The 19,460-nt window shown below is 49.6% G+C and overlaps 1 protein-coding gene across 5 annotated transcripts in view; it reads right to left on the reverse strand.

Annotated features, from left to right (window-relative positions):
* The window catches only part of WDFY4 (WDFY family member 4), a 249,821-nt gene that overhangs the window by 150,560 nt on the left and 79,801 nt on the right, over positions 1-19,460 (reverse strand). For 3 of the 5 annotated variants that reach the window (XM_086381617.1, XM_086381616.1, XM_086381618.1), the window contains exons 14-24: positions 16,015-16,229; positions 14,378-14,472; positions 13,245-13,482; positions 12,769-12,845; positions 11,502-11,723; positions 10,680-10,858; positions 8,032-8,263; positions 6,826-6,971; positions 5,692-5,803; positions 4,796-4,986; positions 422-574 (exon numbers count right to left, since the gene is read on the reverse strand). In XM_086381617.1, coding sequence (XP_086237743.1) covers positions 422-574; positions 4,796-4,986; positions 5,692-5,803; positions 6,826-6,971; positions 8,032-8,263; positions 10,680-10,858; positions 11,502-11,723; positions 12,769-12,845; positions 13,245-13,482; positions 14,378-14,472; positions 16,015-16,229 — 1,860 coding nt within the window. Of the gene's footprint in view, positions 1-421; positions 575-3,320; positions 4,624-4,795; positions 4,987-5,691; positions 5,804-6,825; positions 6,972-8,031; positions 8,264-10,679; positions 10,859-11,501; positions 11,724-12,768; positions 12,846-13,244; positions 13,483-14,377; positions 14,473-16,014; positions 16,230-19,460 lie in introns of those variants that run through there. The other 2 variants (XM_086381619.1, XM_086381620.1) reach the window with 2 other exon arrangements.

Raw genomic sequence — 19,460 nt, forward strand, 5'->3', positions numbered from 1 at the left:
GCCTCCTGTGTGCCCTACGGCTCTCTCACTCCTTCCTTTACAGGAGCATTTCTAAACAGCAAAGCATCATCCACAGGAATTGGTATGCTTTAATACCCTCTTATGTACGGAAGCCTACAGTTTTAAAATCTTTTCCCAGATAGTAGCGGATTTGACTCCTGCACCAGCCTGTGAGGGAGAGACGATGGTCTCCCTTTCATACAGGAGAAGAGTCAAACTCAGAGAAGTCAAGGGACTTGTCTGAGGCCGCACAGCCTATTGGTGGTAGAAGTTAATTATAAAGCAGGGCCTCTGAGCTCCACAGCCTCTGTGGTTTTCTCTCTCACTACCACCTTGAGCATGGAGGAAGCGGATCCGCTGGGTTTAGATGAGGCTCCAGGTTTTCTGTATCTTTAGGGCTAGCGACCAACCTCCAGTTTACCTCGAAATTGCAGAGGATGTGCTGAAAGACACCAACGTTGGTGATTACGGAGGGTCCAAAGCCCAGTTCTGCAGTGCCAGTGATAGACAGGATCAGCTGAAAAATGCGATGGTTCAGAAAAGAGGTCTTTTTCCTCAGGAGAAATGCCATTATCTGCAAAGATTAAAGCACAAAGCAGTTTCCTAGTGAACACGTCATCAGGACTCTCTCCCCCTCGTCTACCTGCTCCTGCCATGAACGCATCATGAGGACTCTCTCTCCCTCGCCTACTTGCTCCTGCCAGCGCCCTTTGTCCGCCCAGTCTGGAAACTCTCTGCTCTCTGGGACAACCTCCTCCACCGCCTTTCTCTCAGAAGGAAAGCAGATGCCAGCCTCTGCAGCTGCTTCCCCGCAGTGTCCACTTTTCTGTGCTCATGTGGCGTCACCTCTCACTGTGAGCCCCGGCCCCTTCCTGAATTTTCCACATTTCCGGGACGCCACTGTCTGCCGGTTTCCTTCCACCTTTCTGTGCTTTTCTCGTTTTCCTTTACAGGGTCCTACATTCATAACCACCACACAGATGCTGCTGTATCACTAGGCAGCCACCATCTGCCCACAAACCCAGTTCCGTCAGCTCTACTTCAGGCTGCTGCCACCAGATGTGCCATTCTGCCATTCTGCTGTGCCAGGCCCCGAAAACTGGCAACACGCAGGCATCCGGTCCAGCATCCAGGCATGGGAACCCCAGTGGCCCACACTCATCTCACAGACTGACTAGGTGGGTCTAACCTAGCCTCCTGTCTCTGTTGACCTCAGTAGCACAAAACTCAGGCTGCCCTACCATCCACTTCTATCTGGGTCCTCACCCACTTCATTGAGATTCTCAGCTCAGCTCATTCACAGCTCAATTCCCCACTCCTGGATCTAAGAGTCCACCCTTCTCCCCGTCCTCTCAGACACTCTCCAGTGGGTCATCCGGAAGTCTTATTTGTTGTTATGGGCTGGCTGTTTGTTCTTCCCAAACTCCATATGATGAAACCCTACTCCCCAGTGTGATGGTATTTGGAGGCAGGTCTTTTGGGAAATAATTAGCATTGGATGAAGGCATGAGGGTGGAGCCCTCACAGATGGGATTCAGTTCAGTTCAGTTCAGTCTCTCAGTCGTGTCCAACTCTTTGTGACCCCATGAATCGCAGCACGCCAGGCCTCCATGTCCATCACAAACTCCCGGAGTTCACTCAGACTCAAGTCCATCGAGTCAGTGATGCCATCCAGCCATCTCATCCTCTGTCGTCCCCTTCTCCTCCTGCCCCCAATCCCTCCCAGCACCAGAGTCTTTTCCAATGAGTCAACTCTTCGCATGAGGTGGCCAAAGTACTGGAGTTTCAGCTTTAGCATCATTCCCTCCAAGGAAATCCCAGGGCTGATCTCCTTCAGAATGGACTGGTTGGATCTCCTTGCAGTCCAAGGGACTCTCAAGAGTCTTCTTCAACACCACACTTCAAAAACATCAATTCTTCGGCACTCAGCCTCCTTCACAGTCCAACTCTCACATCCATACATGACCACAGGAAAAACCATAGCCTTGACTAGATGGACCTTTGTTGGCAAAGTAATGTCTCTGCTTTTCAATATACTATCTAGGTTGGTCATAACTTTCCTTCCAGGGAGTAAGCATCTTTTAATTTCATGGCTGCAATCACTATCTGCAGCGATTTTGGAGCCCAGAAAAATAAAGTCTGACAGTTTCCACTGTTTCCCCACCTATTTGCCATGAAGTGATGGGACCAGATGCCATGATCTTAGTTTTCTGAATGTTGAGCTTTAAGCCAACTTTTCCACTCTCCTCTTTCACTTTCATCAAGAGGCTTTTGAGTTCCTCTTCACTTTCTGCCATAAGCTGGTGTCATCTGCATATCTGAGGTTATTGATATTTCTCCCGGCAATCTTGATTCCAGCTTATGCTTCCTCCAGCCCAGCATTTCTCATGATGTACTCTGCATAGAAGTTAAATAAGTAGGGTGACAATATATAGCCTTGACGTACTCCTTTTCCTATTTGGAACCAGTCTGTTGTTCCATGTCCAGTTCTAACTGTTGCTTCCTGACCTGCATACAGATTTCTCAAGAGGCAGATCAGGTGGTCTGGTATTCCTATCTCTTTCAGAATTTTCCAGAGTTTATTGTGATCCACACAGTCAAAGGCTTTGGCATAGTCAATAAAGCAGAAATAGATGTTTTTCTGGAACTCTCTTGCTTTTTCCATGATCCAGCGGATGTTGGCAATTTGATCTCTGGTTCCTCTGCCTTTTCTAAAACCAGCTTGAACATCAGGAAGTTCACAGATGGGATTAGTGCTCTCAAAAGAGTCACAGGAGAGCATTCTTCCTCTCTCTACTCTGCCACGTGAGGATACAATGAGAAGTTGGCCATCTGCAATCCAGGAGGGTTCTCACTCAACCTGACAGTGCTGGCACTCTGATTGTGGACTTACCTGCCTCCAGAACTATGAGAAAATTAATTTCTGTTGCTAATAAACCACCCAGTCTATGGTATTCTGTTATAGCGGCCCAAACGGAGACAATTTAGATCAGCAAATAGTTTCTTTTCAGACTATTCCTGTCGCTTCTTTGGCAGATCTGACCATTCCCCACCCCACCCCACCAGGACACAATTAGAATGGCTGAAAGCTGCATGAGAAAAACCACTCAAGTTGACTGATCTCACTTTACATTAATAGTGTCAGATGTCAAATTGGTATCCAATCTGGCCTGGCAACGCAATTCTGCTTTTTTATAAGCTAGCTTTCCCCATCCCACAGATGATGATCTCAACTCTCCTCCTCTCTCCACAACTTCCCACCACACCACCCAACCCAGTACACAGCTGAGAGTTTAGAACCCAGACGCGAGCACGCTCACCTCCTCACCACCAGATCCACAAATGCCTGCAGTGCATTCCTTCCTGCCACGAGCCGGGTTCCACTCGCCTGCCCTCTGGAACCCACGCCCCGCCTGCTCCGTGGGGTAGCTCCTCTGTCCGAGCTTCACCCCTATTTCTCCTTCCTGTCACTTTGTTCCTGATAAACACGGCAACAAGTACACAGTGTTCGTGTTCATCTGTTCAGTCATGTCGGACTCTGCGATCCCACGGACTGTAGCCCACCAGGCTCTTCTGTCCACGGGATTTTTCAGACAAGAATACTGGAGCAGGTTGCCATTTCCTCAGGCAGGGGACCTTCCTGATCCAGGGATAGAACCTGAGTTTCCCACATCTTCTGCATTGCTGGCGGATCCTCTACTGCTGAGCCACCAGGAACAAGTCCATACACATCATGCCCAGTGAGCGTGCGTACTAGGGAAAAGCAGGAAAAGGTGCTGGAAGCGGATGAGGTGGGGGAGGGGGAGGCCGGAGACACAGACTGCGGTCCGGCTGTGGCCACAGTCCTTGACGTGACACCAGGTGGCTTTCTTCCAGACCCTGACTCAGGTTCCAAAGAGACAAGGAGGCTCTTTCCTGCCCACACTGGGCCCAGAAGGAACCCGCAGCTGTTGTGCCCCAGTGACTTTGTCTAGACTTTGACCCTAGTCGCTGCCCTCCACGATTCCTTTCTTGGCTGCCTCTCAGCCAGGCAGGGCACTCCTGGAGGACAGTGTCCACGTCTCATCTGACATTATGAACAGTAAATAGCCATATAATCAGGGTGCACATACACACAGCAATTACTCTGAGCAGCCATGCTTCGAAGAGCTCAGCATATACTAATTCTCTGATCACGATCCTGCACGATGGGGCTGCTATTATTCCTATCTTACACGGAAGAGAGCTGAGACACAAAGGTTAAGAACTAAAGTTGGCCAACATTTCTAGGGTGTTTCATCTGCGCCAGACATAATCCTAAGCCCTTCGCCTGTATTAAATCATCTAGTCCTCACTGCAACCTCGTGATACAGGAGACACAATAGATTGTATTGTACAGATGTGGAAACCAAGAGAGAGAGGATAAGTAACTCAGGAAAAGTTAAATAGAAAGCTAGAAAGAGGCTCAATTCCAACCTAGCACTCTGGTTCCAAGGTCTGGGCTCTTAGCTGTCATGCTAGATGCAAAGTAGGGGGGTCGCAGATGATTCTTGAATTCATCAGTGAAAGATGTTGGCAGCCACAGACAGGTGAGCATCTCCATCCTGATCAGAGCTCCTCTCTGGCTGGTTGTCACCTGGCCCTCTGCTCTGGTGATGCTGAGAGACCAAGGAACTTTCAGTTTGCTTTCTCCAAAAGTCATACTGATAGGAATGTCTACTTGGGCCAGCAAGGCTCCACCCTGTTCCTCAGGGATGACAGCTTCTTGCTGGGTGGTGGGCGGCATTTGCAGACTCGGGTGGGAGGGTGGACTTACCTGGTACCCACAGATGTGCTGCATCAGGCGGTCACACATGACGTTGCTGGTCAGAACCAAGTGCAGGACTTTCACAGCCGCGTACATGCTGTGGTCATCCGTTGCTAAGGAAATGAGGCCCAGGAGGATGGCAGGCCCGCCAATGAAGTCCAGGCTGCTGGCAGCAGGGCTGGAGTGGAACACTCTTACCCCTGTGTGGGACCAAGACATTCCTGAGCACACCACAGCTCCATTCCAGTGGAAATTCCTCTGGCAGCATGCAAGAGCTGTCAGGGACATCACCCACTTACAGCTGTGGGGCCTGTGCACAGGACAAGCTGGGAGGAAGAGTAGGGGCTTTAGAAGTTTTTGGTCACTGAGAGATCCTGTGCTGAGTCCTCTCGGGGTCATAGAAGGCTGAAACAGCCCAGGGGGTTTCAGACCTCCACCCTCTGTCTTAGTCCAGACTGCCAGATGAGCCAGCCGTCCTGTGAGCTGGCTGCTCTGACAGCCTCTGGCTCTTTTCCGGGCTCTAGATCTGCAGCACTCGCCCCTGGCACGAGCTCTCTGTTCTGCTCTTGTCTGATTGCAAGGCACAGTCGCCGGTTGTTTTTTTCACCCAAACCACCACCACAGTTGCCTCTGCTCAGAGGCCCCGCTATACTCACTAGATAGGCTCCGTTTTGCGTAGACGCCAGCTTGGTTAGTAGCAAGTTCACTAACAGTTGTCAGATGCAGCAAAGTGATCTGATCTCTGCAGGGAAGCTGATGCTCTGGTGGGGGTTAACTCTCAACTCTTACTCTCACCACCTGAGCTTCTCAGCCCACTCAGTCTTGCCTACCACCCCAGAATTCCAGGCTGCACAGGTGATGCCAGCCACCTGCTCTTCTTCCCAAATAGCAGGAACAGTTCATACCTAATTGGCCCACAGCAACAGCTCCAATGGTTCGAAGAGAACCCGAGAGGTGACCAGCACAGTTTCTTAGCAAGAACACAGGCACGACACTGTCACGGGATGAAATGTTCATCTAGAGAAATTGGCAACAGTTAGTCCTAAGCAACCTTCCTGGAGAGGAGGCGGTATGTTCAGGAGCTCCTGGAGGGCAGGCATCCTGAGGCCTGGCACTCCGGTAGTGTAAGCCATTGAATAAACAATAACTGAACCAGCATCAGAGGGACTGAAGCCAAAATTCAGGTTCTGTCCTGCCTCCCAGTCTTTGGCTTAGTCAGAAGGGAGAACCTTTCATTATACAATTGTACCACCAACGTCCCACATGGTCACTAATTAAACAAACGCTCACAGCGAGGAGCTGATGAGAGTAGGGAGGCCCTGAGGACACTTGGAGGCATAACAGTGTTGAGACGCCCAGGGCTGCCTTCTTCCTAGTCTAGGGTCATCCATCTCCGCAAGTCTTGGCATCACTGGTCTTCAAGGGCCAGAAGACGGGACCCTGGCCTCTTCTAGCAGAAGACTCTGTGCTGGTAAGGCATAGTGTTAGTGCTCAACAGGACTTAACCCCTGATCCCACCTCCTTAGGAAAGGGAGAGGACCCTCTGTCTGTGAGGGTGGTGAGAATATAAGCAAATGAGCCCAAATTCATCAACAGTAAGCAAAAGAGCGCTTTATGCAGGGGATTAGGAAATAGGAAATCTAATGGCCTCTTTACCTAACTAACTTGTCTGCTTTCTGCTTTGCAAATTTTTGCTTAAACACAATGGCTCAAAGGCTACCTTACCATCTTAGGGGTTAGTAGCACCCAGGAAAAGGAAGTTTAATTGTGTTCCCCATGTCACAAATGTTGTTTAAATATTCCATTTGTTCTCGCTCTACTGAAGAGAATGAAGAGTACCTACTTTCTTCTCTGAAAGAAGAGATTTGGTCTTGAGGAGTGTGAATGGGCAGGAGTCATAGAATATTTTCACAAATGAAGTGTGTCTGTCAACACACACACACAAATGTGAATTGGTGTTCATTCAGTCACTGAAAGCTGCAGCAAGCCATGAGATCTTTATTCCAAAAAGGAGCAGCAAGAGACGTTAGAAGGTGTACCTCTTTGGCAATCAGGCGGCTGTCCACCTCATTGTACGTGCTTCTAATGTCTGCAACGCTGGTAACGGAGGAGCTGGCTATGTGAAGGCCGAAGGAAACCTTTTCCTCTGCAACCAGGGGCGTTGCTTCCACACCAGGATCCTCTCCTACAACAACACATCTTCAGTTATTTCTACTCTCACTTTACTGAGTAGGAAATTAACCCTCAGAAGAGTGAGCATCTACTGCCACATGGCAAAGTCATCGCTGAGCAACGTTCGTAGCTATTATATGCTATTGCATTGTATGTCATATGTTATATGTTTTGTCCCCGCCTGTCATTTCTGACACACAGAAAACTGTAGAGAACTCTCACAATATTAACCTTACTATAAAATAGAAGCACTCCAGGTACGAAATTACTAAGTCTTGAGACATCTATTGTGAGTGTAACCTCACCCCCAAAACCAAAGTGCTGGGCTGAAAGCCCTGTGGTTTTCAGTGAGCTGCATATTTGGGGTAAACCCCTCCTCTGGTTTCAGCACACAGGTGCTCACTCAAGGAGAGCTATATGTGCTAGTGAGAAGCATGGCGTAAACGAAGAGTTGATGAAACTTGGGCTCTAGACCTGGCCTCCTCACATTGTTCTTGCCAGTGCTCATTGCTAGAGGAAATGAAGTTCAAAGAACACACGAGGCCTCAAGACAAAAATGCTCCACAGTGCTCAGTCACCCTTCACCATGCAAGAAGGCGTCAGTACACAGATTCATTTATTATTCTTCCCAGATGAGAGCTGACCCCCTCGACTTGGCAGAGCACAGACAGCCATACTCCCTGCTTGAACAGCCAACAATCAATAATGAAAACGCGGATGTTTTGTCTGCCTGTTTAATAATTGAAGACAACAGTATACTTTAGTTAAAAAGCTTCTTCATTAAAAGGAATGTAACTTATTTATCTCATTCTCTTCCCTCTTTCTTTGCTGATGATATTACCTACCCACTTTTCTCTATTACGTACTCTGGAATTGAAACCTACAGGAGATTGTCATTTCCTTTTCTGTGACATTTTCTATTGGCTTGTAAATATATAATAATCCAATTACAGAGGACCTCCCTAATGACTGGCCTGTGATGAGTTTTTTCCTTATAAATAAGCTATAAATAACCAGATGTCTATTTAAAAATTAGAATGAGCAAAGTCATCATAAATCAAAACACCCCATACCTTGGACATGCACAGCCTGGAAGTTACCACAGTATCTTGGGCCAAGTTTGTTGATAACTTCCAGAGTTTCCATTGAGATGGCTTCTTCAAAGAAGTACGTGGGGCCCAGACGCCATATTAGTAATGACTTTTGTTTCCAAACTCGAGGGGTAGCAATATATCCATAAACATCCACAAACGAGGATGGATCCATCGAAAGGAATGGTCCTGGCAAGGCCTGAATGTACAACATCTGTTCAAACAAAAAGGTGGGGGAGAGGGGTAGATGGGATGTATTTAATCTCAGAATTAATCAAATAAATACATAAACCCCAAAATGATATACCTTATTCATCTCTCAAAGTAAAACCTTTATTCAGAAACATTACAAAGATAACTCTCAAAGCTGAGAAACACCGCATAAAGCAGTTTATAAAAAAAATTCTGTGTGTATGCACTCTCAGTTGTGTCCAACTCTTTTATGACCCCAAGGACTGTAGCCCACCAAGCTCCTCTGTCCACGGGATTTCCCAGGCAAGAATAGTGGAGTGGGTTGCTATTTCCTCCTCCAGGGGATCTTCCCAACCCAAGGATTGAACCTGAGTCTCCTGCGTCTCCTGCAATAGCAGACAGGTTCTTTATCACCAGCACCTCCTGGGAAGCCATGTGGGAGTAAAAACCTGACATTGTGCCTTTGGAAATAAGTGTGATAAAAAATATAAAGTGTCACTGAAAGGTTCATCTCTTTTTCCAGTCATTTCACAAAGAACTTTAAAGTCCAATGTTGGCACATTAATTAAGTTTTACATACTAAATATAGCTACAGACTAGAAAGGAAGAAATAAACTGTCCCTATTTGCAAATGGCACGTCCATGTAGAAATTTCCAAGGAATCCACAAAAAAACAAACTAATAAGTGAATTCATCAAAGTCACAGGATATATGATCAACACATAAAAATAAATTGCATTCTATAGACTAACAAAGAACATGCAGAAACTACAATTGCTCACAAGAAAAATAAATACTTTCTTGTTCTGCAAAATCCCATGTGAAAGAGGATGAAAGAAAGCTATAGATTAGGAAAAATTATTTATAAAATTACATATCCAGCAAAGGACCATTATCTAAAATATTTAGATAAAACTCTTAAAAGTCAATAGTAAAACAGTAAACAATCCAATTAGAAGTGAGTGAAACATATACACTGCTGCTGCTGCTAAGTCTCTTCAGTCGTGTCTGATTCTGTGCGACCCCATAGACAGCAGCCCACCAGGCTCCCCCGTCCCTGGGATTCTCCAGGCAAGAGCACTGGAGCAGGTTGCCATTTCCTTCTCCAATGCATCAAAGTGAAAAGTCAAAGTGAGGTCGCTCAGTTGTGTCCGACTCTTAGCAACCCCATGGACTGCAGCCTACCAGGCTCCTCCGTCCATGGGATTTTCCAGGCAGAAGTACTGGAGTGGGGTGCCACTGCCTTCTCCAAACATATACACAGACATCACTAAAGAGGATATACAAGTTGCAAATAAGGTTCTAACATTTGAGAACAGCTGTTTCATCTGCAGCCTAAGTCCATCTTTTTTCTTGCTCAACAGACCCCTGCATTTAGACACAGACCTTGTGTTTATCCCATTTGAATTTCACTTGCTGGAAAATCATCTCTGTCAGTCTTGGCCCTTGGCCATTCTCCATGCCATATTTTGCATATTTCGACATATTCCCATGGCATCACATACCTTCCAACCTCCATGCTGACTCACTCCGGTTCAGCAGGCCCCTGAGGTTGGATGTTCATCTATGTGCCAATTCACTAAACGACACATCAGCCTTGTAACTATAAATTCAATATGATTCATCAAGTGTATGTTGCACGCTTTCTGTATGCCAGCCCTGTGCTAGGTGAAAGCAAGTTCCAGATATCAACAGGACAAGGCTCTTAGCCTCACAATACATGTTCTGCTTCACAGAATACAATCTATTCTATGAAACAAGACTGGATACCAATATACTCTGTGAAAGAGGACCAAAACCAGCCCACTCTGTAATTAACTAAAGAGATTAAAAAAAAAAGACTTTGGGTGACCACGAATGTAACCACACTTTTCATCCTGGCTAACGTGAGTGACCACTGCTTTTCTCCAGTGACAGTTTAAGCCCTTTCCCTTTCCTTCTGCTTCCTGATTAAAAGCTTCGAACATATACAGATACCAAATTGTCTCTCGACAGCACCCCATTCAGAACTGACACCTCCGCTTTTTTGAACCCTCCCCAAAATCACCTAAAGTGAGCCCAAATCCTGTCAGTTCCTCCTAACGCCTTATTACTCCATGGTAAGGAGGAAAAGAAGGCTCTTGCTACAGCAAGCTTCATAAATGTACCTCTTGTTTTGTACTATATGCATGCTCCTAGAAGTATTTGACTGGTGGGCATGGACAGTTCCTAACACCTAAAACAATACTTAACATACATTAGGTATTCAATAAATATTTAATGTGGGGAGGAAGAAAGGAAAGTGCGAGGTAAGAAGAATCGTTAACAATTGAAGTCAAAAGTTAACTTTACATTTTGCAAGACCTTTTTTTTTAATGCTCTTGATGATTCCTTCTGGTTACCTCTGTGACTAGGCGGCATGGCCATGGGGCAAGCACAGCTTGGGGGAAACATCTCACCTTGGCTGAGCCGATGACCTGTCCATCCAGGTAGGTGAAGACTGTACAATTCCTTTTCATTTCCTTGGTGATGACCACAGCCAGGTGGTGCCACTGACCACAAGCCAGCAGCTGGCCACACCTGACCCGAAGCTGGCGTCCTGCAGAAGGCTCAGGGTCATCCTCGAGTTCCATGACATCTGGACGAGAACACAAGAACCAGACTCAGCTGCAGCGTCAGGGAGCATCAGCCCAGCCCCAGGGGCCCCAGTGCCAGCGGAGTGAGCGCTGAGCCTCCCAGAGAATCCTAACAGCAGCAGGAGCTTTTACTGCTGGAGCCCTTGCTTTGGGCCAGACACTGAGGCAGGTGCTATCACGATTCCCAGGTTACCATCCTGAGGCACAGCGAGGCAAGGAAGGCAACTTGCCTAAGGTTACATAGCTGGAATTCAAACCCAGGAGTCAGGCTGCAGGGTCTACCCATCACTAGACTGCCTCCAGAGGGACACACACGGGCTGGCAAAGTCCCAGAAGGGAAGGAGCTTAGGCGGCTGGACTGTGTGTGAAGGACACCAGGCCAAATCCTGGGCCTTCCAAAGTCCATGTCTCACTATGAAACAGGGCAGAAAAAACAGGCATGGCCATAACACCCTGGGCTTGGCCATCACAGTCCACTTTGGGGCACTGCAGGCAGGTGAGCTTGGAGATCCAGGCTGAGCTCTAGGCGGCAGAATCAGAATCAGCCACCTACCTAGACAGCTGAGGGCAGGCAGGCAGCCCAGGCTCTTGGGTCAAGAGCTGCTGACTCAGTCCCACATGCCCCAAGTGTGGGTGAAATCTTACCCAGGGGCTGAAACTCTTTCTCTTCTGTAGACACAACCAGGGAGAGGTCTTCTGGGCAGAGGCTGACAGAGAAGCAGACGAAGGGCTGCTCGGTCCTGGCCAGGTGGCGCACCAGGGTCAGGAAGCGCAATGGGTGGCCCTCCGCGGCTGCGCTGTGCCTGCCGACCAGGAACCAGCAGGAGAAGCTCAGGCCCCCGGGCGGAGGGAAGGACCTGGCAGCACCTGGGGCCAGAACACAAGCACGCCTGAGGCTCCGTCCTGCTGTGCAAGCGTCTAGACTCACTGTGGCTCTGACTCGCCCAGGGTGGCCCTGTGGTGTGCCAGTACTGGGCCCTGCCTGACCCACACCCAATTCACAGGGGCCCACGCAGCACGCTATTGTCTCCTTCCTTAATCATACTCGCAGGAATAAGTCCTGTTCCCTCCAGGACTTGAGCCTAGATCTTCAGAGCCTCTCTCCATTTCTGACCCACCTATTACGCTGCATTGCCAAGGGAGCAGAGCGGGAGCACGTGCCTGAGATCCACCACCACGTGGCCCGCTGGTCAGCTGGTCTAAAGCTGGCCTGTGTGCTATGTGGGGCAGAGGAAGCTGGACTAGCCAGGCCAAACCTTGCCTGGGGAGCGCTCACTCTGGGGATACCCAGGCTGGCAACACAGGTGGGGTCCACTGTCCTCACTGAATGGGCAGAATCAGGCTTGGAGCTCTGCACTGATGAGCTGTAAATGCCACAGCTCCTCAGCATCCACCCTCCCACAGAAGCCCAGACCCTGGCTCTCCTGACAGGGGGTGCCTGGTCTTCAGCTGAGAGCAGCTCTGTACAAAGCATGCCAAGGCCCAGCTGATCCACATGAGGCAAGGGCAGGCTTGCTCCTGAGTGGCCATCGGCACAGAGCTCACACTCCTCTCTAGAGTCATCAGGTGGGGCGAGGTGTTCATGTTGGCCTCTGTCAGTCAGGGACAAAGGGCATCAAACCCAGGCTCAGCTTCCGAGTCAGCCGTCAAGCCCATCAGTGTTCACTGAACCCCAATATGTGCAGAGCTGTGGGATGGGCCCTTGGGATGCACAGTGAATAGGACACCCCTGGCTCAAGACAGAAATGACCAAAGGGAAGGATGAGTCCTCTACAGACATGTGGGACCAAGAGGAAGACTCATGCTTTCTGGAAATGCCAAAAGGAAATCTGAAATCGAGACTCCCCAAGGACTTACTCCCAGGTCAGGGGGAGGGGACCTCAGCAAGCTAAACCCCCAGGGAAACACATACCTGTCCCAATCCCTCCAGAGACTGAGTACTCGGTGCTGGTTCCCATCACCGTAGCCAGAGTCGGAACAAACAAACAGCTGGAATAGGAAAGTGTCTCAGATCATTGAACCACAAGCCAACCTCTGATGTGACATCTGCCCCTCTGCCCGGCTTCAGGGGCCACACTCTCTCCTAGATCGTGGGGCCCCCAGGACACAAAGTGATGGATGCTGGCACCATGGCCCTAAGAAAGGAATTTGGTTGGAGGCTGGAGGGGAGGGCAGCCTAGAATGCAGACAATCAGGAGAAGGAGGCAGTCCTGGCCTTAGATGGCTAGGGATGCTGCCCTTGAAGATGGGGTATCTGTGACCCAGATATTTTCCACAGCTGACTGTGAGACCTGATAGAAACTACAGTTTTGTAATCAATATTATAATTCACCCAAGGCACTGGGAAATTAGTGAAGTGTATTTCAAGTGTATGAAAGCCAGTCATACCCGTAACCTTCCACGGACATGTCGAATTCCACGAAGGATGGAGCCAGGGCCGCCCTCTGAGGCTGCAAGTTGCGGGGGGAGGTCATGGAGATGAGGCTCAGTGCTGTCTGAAGGGTGGTGGTCGAGGTCTGGGACAGCCCCATGGGCTTGAGGGCCTGTGTGCTTGCTGGGTGAGGGCCGGCATCCCTGGGGTCCACTGCAGAACCCTCAGCAGGCACTGGCATCGCTGCCTGTGACCCTAGAGCCGCAAGCAGAAGAGCTGTGTCTTTGCTCAAAGCACTTCCACTTCTCTTCTGCCACAGTCCCCAAGGAGGGCTCTGCAGAGTACCAGGCATTCCCAGCCCCAAGGGTGGCCTCCTGGGCCCTCCCACTCACCCTCTTGCCTGGGACCTCTGCTGATGCTGATAACACTGAATCAAAGGTGACAACCTGCTCCTCCCGGAAACTTCTCCCTTTAATTCTATCATTGCTGCCACTCCTTTCTACTACACATTTCTGCTGCTGTCGTTGGCTTGCCCCATGACCTGTCCCTCACTGGGGCTTCGTCCTGGCTCTCTGACCTCCAACTCTTTTCCACAACAGCCTGTCTCCTCAAAAGGTCTGTTTTCCACCTCCAGCTCCTGGCCCACTCCTGACTCTCCATCCTTGCTTTTCAACTGGGCCTCCTACCCGTAACATCCTATGCAGTCCATGGCTTTCTTTTCTCCAAGCTGGTTCCCTGGACCAGCATCTTGCCAAGTACCAGGCCAATGCTTTGTCCTCCAGACCCCCTAACTCCTTGCTGAACTGTGAGCTGTGTGAAGCTGACACTGTTCTTCTGTCCAGGGGCAGTGCTGGGTACCCCTGCATATGCTGTGACGTGAGGGTTGCTGTGCTCCAGGCATAGAAAGGGGCCAAGTACATGCTCACCATCACCATCTTATAATGGGGCTAGGAGTCTTCCTCCTTCCAGATCTGGTCTTTATCTGGGGACCACGGATCTGATCTTTCTGCTCGTCCTCATTTGCTCCATCGAGCAGCAGGCAAAACCATTTTTAAATCTCTCTGCTTCCCATATTCCATAAAGACTTCCTTACAGGAAATGCATGTTCTCTTTTAAATCCCATTATCCAGCCCCTATTCTCTGTCCTCACCTGGGCATCCAGAGTCCCCTCCACACGCATGAGATGAACTGAGTTTTTTCGTTGCAGCCGATGGAGGTGAAGCAATTCCAAGGCCTAGAAACTGTCTGAATATCATAACAAACAAGAGCCAAATGATGACATTTTCAGCCAAAAGCCTCCTCCAGTTCCATCTGAACACTTGCCCTAGATCCCAGAGCATGCTGGTTCCCCCACCATGCCTTCCACTCTCAGCCTGGAATCCTTTTCCTCAGGCCGTACAGAACCAGGGTGTCCCTGACCTGGCATTCGGACCAGAGAGCTGGTGAATTTAGGTGCTTTTGACTTAACCAGTGACCAGCTAGAAGCCCCAAACTGGACCTGGAAAGGAAAAGGATTTTGTTGGGAAATAACTTTGCCATACGTTGTTTCTAAGTTTCTAATGGACTTGACCGATCAGCTGAACTAGGGACAGTGGCCTTGGCTGACAGCCCCACGAACAGGCGGAAGAGACTGGCCTGGCCCCTGGGTCCCCTACCTGCTGGAGGGGCTGCCTTTGACCCCCCTGCACTTGGTCCTATATGCCTCCTGGGGCCCAGCAGCTTGCGGTCCTGAGCACCACCCTCCCTATATCCACACCCTCTAGGGCCACAGGTACGTAGGAGACGCTTGGCTCCCTCCTGCCTTTCTTTCCTCTGCTTTCTTTGTCTTCGGTGTCTGCCCCTCCTTGTGTATCTTCCCTCGCTACTGTGACTCTCCAGGAAACACGTGGCTTCGTGGAGGGGCTACCAGTGGGAGGGCCCACAGGACACAGTGGCGCTGCCTCTGTCCCCGTCCTTGTCACGTGTCCCAGTCACTGCCCCTCATGCCAGCCAGGCTCCCTGTGGTCTAGTCTCTCTTTTGGCCGCCAAGCCTTCATAGCTCCCCCCACCACAGCCCCCCACCACCCCTTTCAGCAGGGTGTCTTCACATGCCTGGTTCCCTCCTCTCCTGGTCTGGTGACCATCTGCACAGGCTGTAGACCTCAACCACCACGGTTCCCTTGAAGCCCCCTCTTTACACCCAATCTCCCAGCTGTGGTCCTCACAGCTCCACAGAGCTCTCACACTGCACTAGCATCCCCTCCAACACTTTCAATTCTCTGCAGGACCCATGGCTTACTGCTTCACCCCCCAGACCATCAGTCCTGGCTGTCCATTGGAAGGACTGATGTTGAAGCTGAAACTCCAATACTTCGGCCACCTGATGTGAAGAGCTGACTCATTTGAAAAGATCCTGATGCTGGGAAAGATTGGGGGCAGGAGGAGAAGGGGACGACAGAGGATGAGAGGGTTGGATGGCATCACCGACTCGATGGACATGGGTTTGGGTGGACTCCGGGAGTAGGTGATGGACAGGGAGGCCTGGCGTGCTGTGATTCATGGAGTCGCAAAGAGTCGGACACAACTGAGCGACTGAACTGAACTGAACTGAACCAGACCATCAGCTCCATGAGAGGAACTATGTCCACTCTGTGGGCTGCACATTGCCCGAAGACCCAAGACTTCAACCTGGGCTTGCAGTGGCCAATGCTGGGAAGGCAGGAGGAGCACGGGGATACTCTTACTGTCCACTGTGCACAAGCTCGGCTACCAGGGGCTCAGCAAGATTTAACGTGCAGCACACGGTACCTTAACACGTCTGGTTCGATGGCCTGGGAAGCAAGCTTTTCAAAAATCCTGATGAGGCCCGAGTGCAAGGGGCTGCTGCTGGTGGTCAGGGCCTTGTGGCAAGAAGTCATGAGGGTCCTGAGCATCCCCGCCTCGCACATGACCTGACGGTTCTTCTCCGACTTCACCATGGACTGGATGTGACTGGCCATGGAGCACTGGATCTCCCTGGAAAGCTTAGAGTAACCAAAGCAAGCAAGTGGTGAGCCCTTGAGGTCTGCATGTTTTGGGGCCACTTTGGTCAGCTCCTGGCTAGGGCTTGAGCTGGTGGTAAGGTGAGGAGACTGAGCACCCCACAGCCTATTCTCAATGACCGCAGTCTGTCTTGGGCGCTCTCAGAGGTACCCTCCTCACACAAGCTGCCAAATAGGAAGATAGCTTAAAACAGACTGCAAACCAGCAGGCGAGAGCCTGCTTCAGTCTGAGCTATGCAGTGGTTGAGCCATATGACATTTCTGAATTGCTAACATTTAAAATACTGGAGATTCCACACAGAAGTCCAGACATGTGGCCTCTCTTAACAGTGGAAAGACCTGGTCAGGCCACTTTGCCATTGTGTGTCTGTTGAGATGTAGTTGGAGCTGGGCAACGGCTGTGCCCTCTAGGGGGTCCCACACCTTACCCTCCAACCACCAGCATCTCTCGCTGGATAGTCCCGTGTTTCAGTTTGCAGCCTGGCCCAGAAGGTGGAATCCTGCAGCAGCCGCAGCCTGCTCCATCTTCTCAGGTCAAACCACACCAGCCTACACAAGCTCCTGAAGTCACAGCTTCTGTGGAGAAGCCTCCCCTCCAACCCACTTCCTTTGTCTGTCTTTCTGGGCTAAGTGCATTCGGACACACAGACAGGTGCCCTCTTATCTTCCCCCTGGCAGATTTCAACTCACTTTACCATCTTTATGCCCTTGAAGCCCACAGGATAGAGGCATAGAGTCAGCCTCATCAGCATTTCCACCAAATACATTACATTATTTTTGTAATCTTCCTTTCTTCATAAAAAGGCATTCCCAGCCTCCACTGAAAGGGAATTTCCTTCAGAAAATCTCTGAAGATCGTCCTCCTTTTCTTTTACTTTGTATGAGATTGTCTGAAATCACCAGGATATCGGTTTGATCTTAAGGGCAGTTTCCTGCAGCGGAGGCTATGGGGGCCTCCTTCTGCAGGTGAGGGTACCCGTCACAGCTGCCCCTCCCATGGACGTCAGCCCCCCTAGGTGGTAGCTGCCCTGCTATGTAGCCCCACATGTATCTTCGTGTGTGCATACATGTGTATACATGTACATACACATGCACGCACGCATAAAGTGACACACGTGTATACATACATGTATACACACGTACACACACGTGTATACACATGTGTATACATACATGTGTACACACACACGTATACACCACCCCCAGACGATAGCCACGGGGCCATGCCCTTCAGCCTCTGTGGTTGAGACCCCTCACACTTGAGACCCCTGCCCTGTGGGCTCATCCTCACTCAGTCCTTCTCCTGCATCACCCTGCTTCCCTCACCTCCCTTCTCCTGAGCCCCCCTTCACAAACCTCATACACCGGTACCCTGTCTGGACTCTACTTTGAGGAACACGGCTAAAGGCTGTAGCTTGCTTTGCATACTGCACACCTTTGCCCTAGTCTCTGGTTTCAAGAAAAGGGATCTATGACGAAGTAGGTTATGTCTAGGCTAGTCCACCAATGTAAAGCCAGCAGTCACCACGAGGCACTTACTTTAGGACTCTGAACCCAACATCGAAAATCACCTTACTCTATCATCACCTCCCTGAGCATGTAGTCATTCAAGGCCACCCCGCCCAGAGATGGTTCAGAGGATGTCTGTTTCACCAAGGGACAGAATTTAATAAGATGGCATTCTTCCTTAGACTGTGAACACAGTTTTGTAGTATACATGTTTCAAGGATTACAATGTATGGCGAAACATAAATACACTGTTAACCATCAGTTTCTAGATTTTTTTTAAATGAAGGGGTCGTGCAGCTCACCCTCCCACCCTTCCATGCCTTTCAGAAGCATGACACCTACAGCTTTTTCCTCAAACTGATGGCATCTGGTGAAATTCCCATTGTTAAAAAATCTCCAGTAATATTTTCAACTTAAAATTTTAGACTACTTTTAGTTTAAAACGCAAACGACAGTAGAATGGGTTTTCAAGGGGAGTGCTTCCAGGAAGGATTTCATCACTCCGCCAACATCACTGATATCGAGGAGAGATCCCATTACTCGAAGAAGATGGTTCTTGCAATGAAATCTTTATGCCTCCCCCCATCACCACTCAAATTCAGATGTTGAAACCTAATGCCTGGTGTGACGGCATTTGGAGGAGGGATCTTTGAGAGTATTGCGTATGTGCAATACTCAGTCATGTCCAAGACCCTGTGGACTGTAGCCCACCAGGCTCTTCTGTCCATGGGATATCCCATGCAAGAGTACTGGAGTGGGTTGCCATTTCCTCCTCCGGGAGATCTTCCTGACCCAGGAATCAAACTCACATCTCCTGTGTCCCCTGCGTTGGCAGTTGAATTCTTTGCCACTGCGCCACCTAGGAAGACCCTGAGGGTAGAGCCGTCATGAAGGGGATTAGTGGCCTTAGGAAAGAGACCCCAGGAAACCCCTTTCTGCCTTGCGCGCAGTGAGGATACAGCGAGAAGAGCACTGTAAGTGAGGAAACGGGTCAGCAAGCACCGACTCTGCCAGCGCCGTAATCCTGGACTTGCCACCCTCCAGAACTGTGAGGAAACGGGTCCTCAGCAAGCACCGACTCTGCCAGCACCGTGATCCTGGACTCGCCACCCTCCAGAACTGTGAGAAGTGAGTTCTGCTGTCTGTAAGCCCCTGGTCTACAGCATTTTGTTAAAGCAGCCTGGATGGACGAAGACAATCCCCTTCTCTGTCACTGTGGTATCTGCACAGCCAGTGTGAACTGCTAGAGGCACACGCAAGCCAACAGAGGCCAGAAACGGAAGGAGGAAATGCCGGATCTGAGTTACACTGAATGATTCCACGACTTTTCCTTTAAGACACGCTTCCATGTGGAAATCGACCCAACTTCCTCGACTCCCTTCCCCAGATCTTCCTTCTGATGCTCTGAACATCCCTTCCTGCATCCATGGAGCCTGAACCTCTGCTTTCCTTCTCCTCTGCTCGAAATAGAAGAGCTGCTTCCATCCTCTTGCCTAGAACTCTCCCTCTCCAAGAACTTGATTATTTGGTAACTGCAGTCTTTTAACTTGGGGTGAGAGTTGGGGAGACAGTCTGCATGAAGCAAGATGCAAAAATAACACAATGTATTATTAATAAGAATTAAAAACAAATGTCTACAATCTCCAATTTTTATTACCAGCACTTCACTTATTGCTTTGGGGACTTTTGGCTTTTTTGTTGTTG

The sequence above is a fragment of the Bos grunniens genome, chromosome 28 (genome assembly GCF_055505025.1).
Source record: "Bos grunniens cultivar Pamir isolate PY7600 chromosome 28, Bosgru_T2T1.0, whole genome shotgun sequence".
Taxonomy (NCBI): Eukaryota; Metazoa; Chordata; class Mammalia; order Artiodactyla; family Bovidae; genus Bos; species Bos grunniens.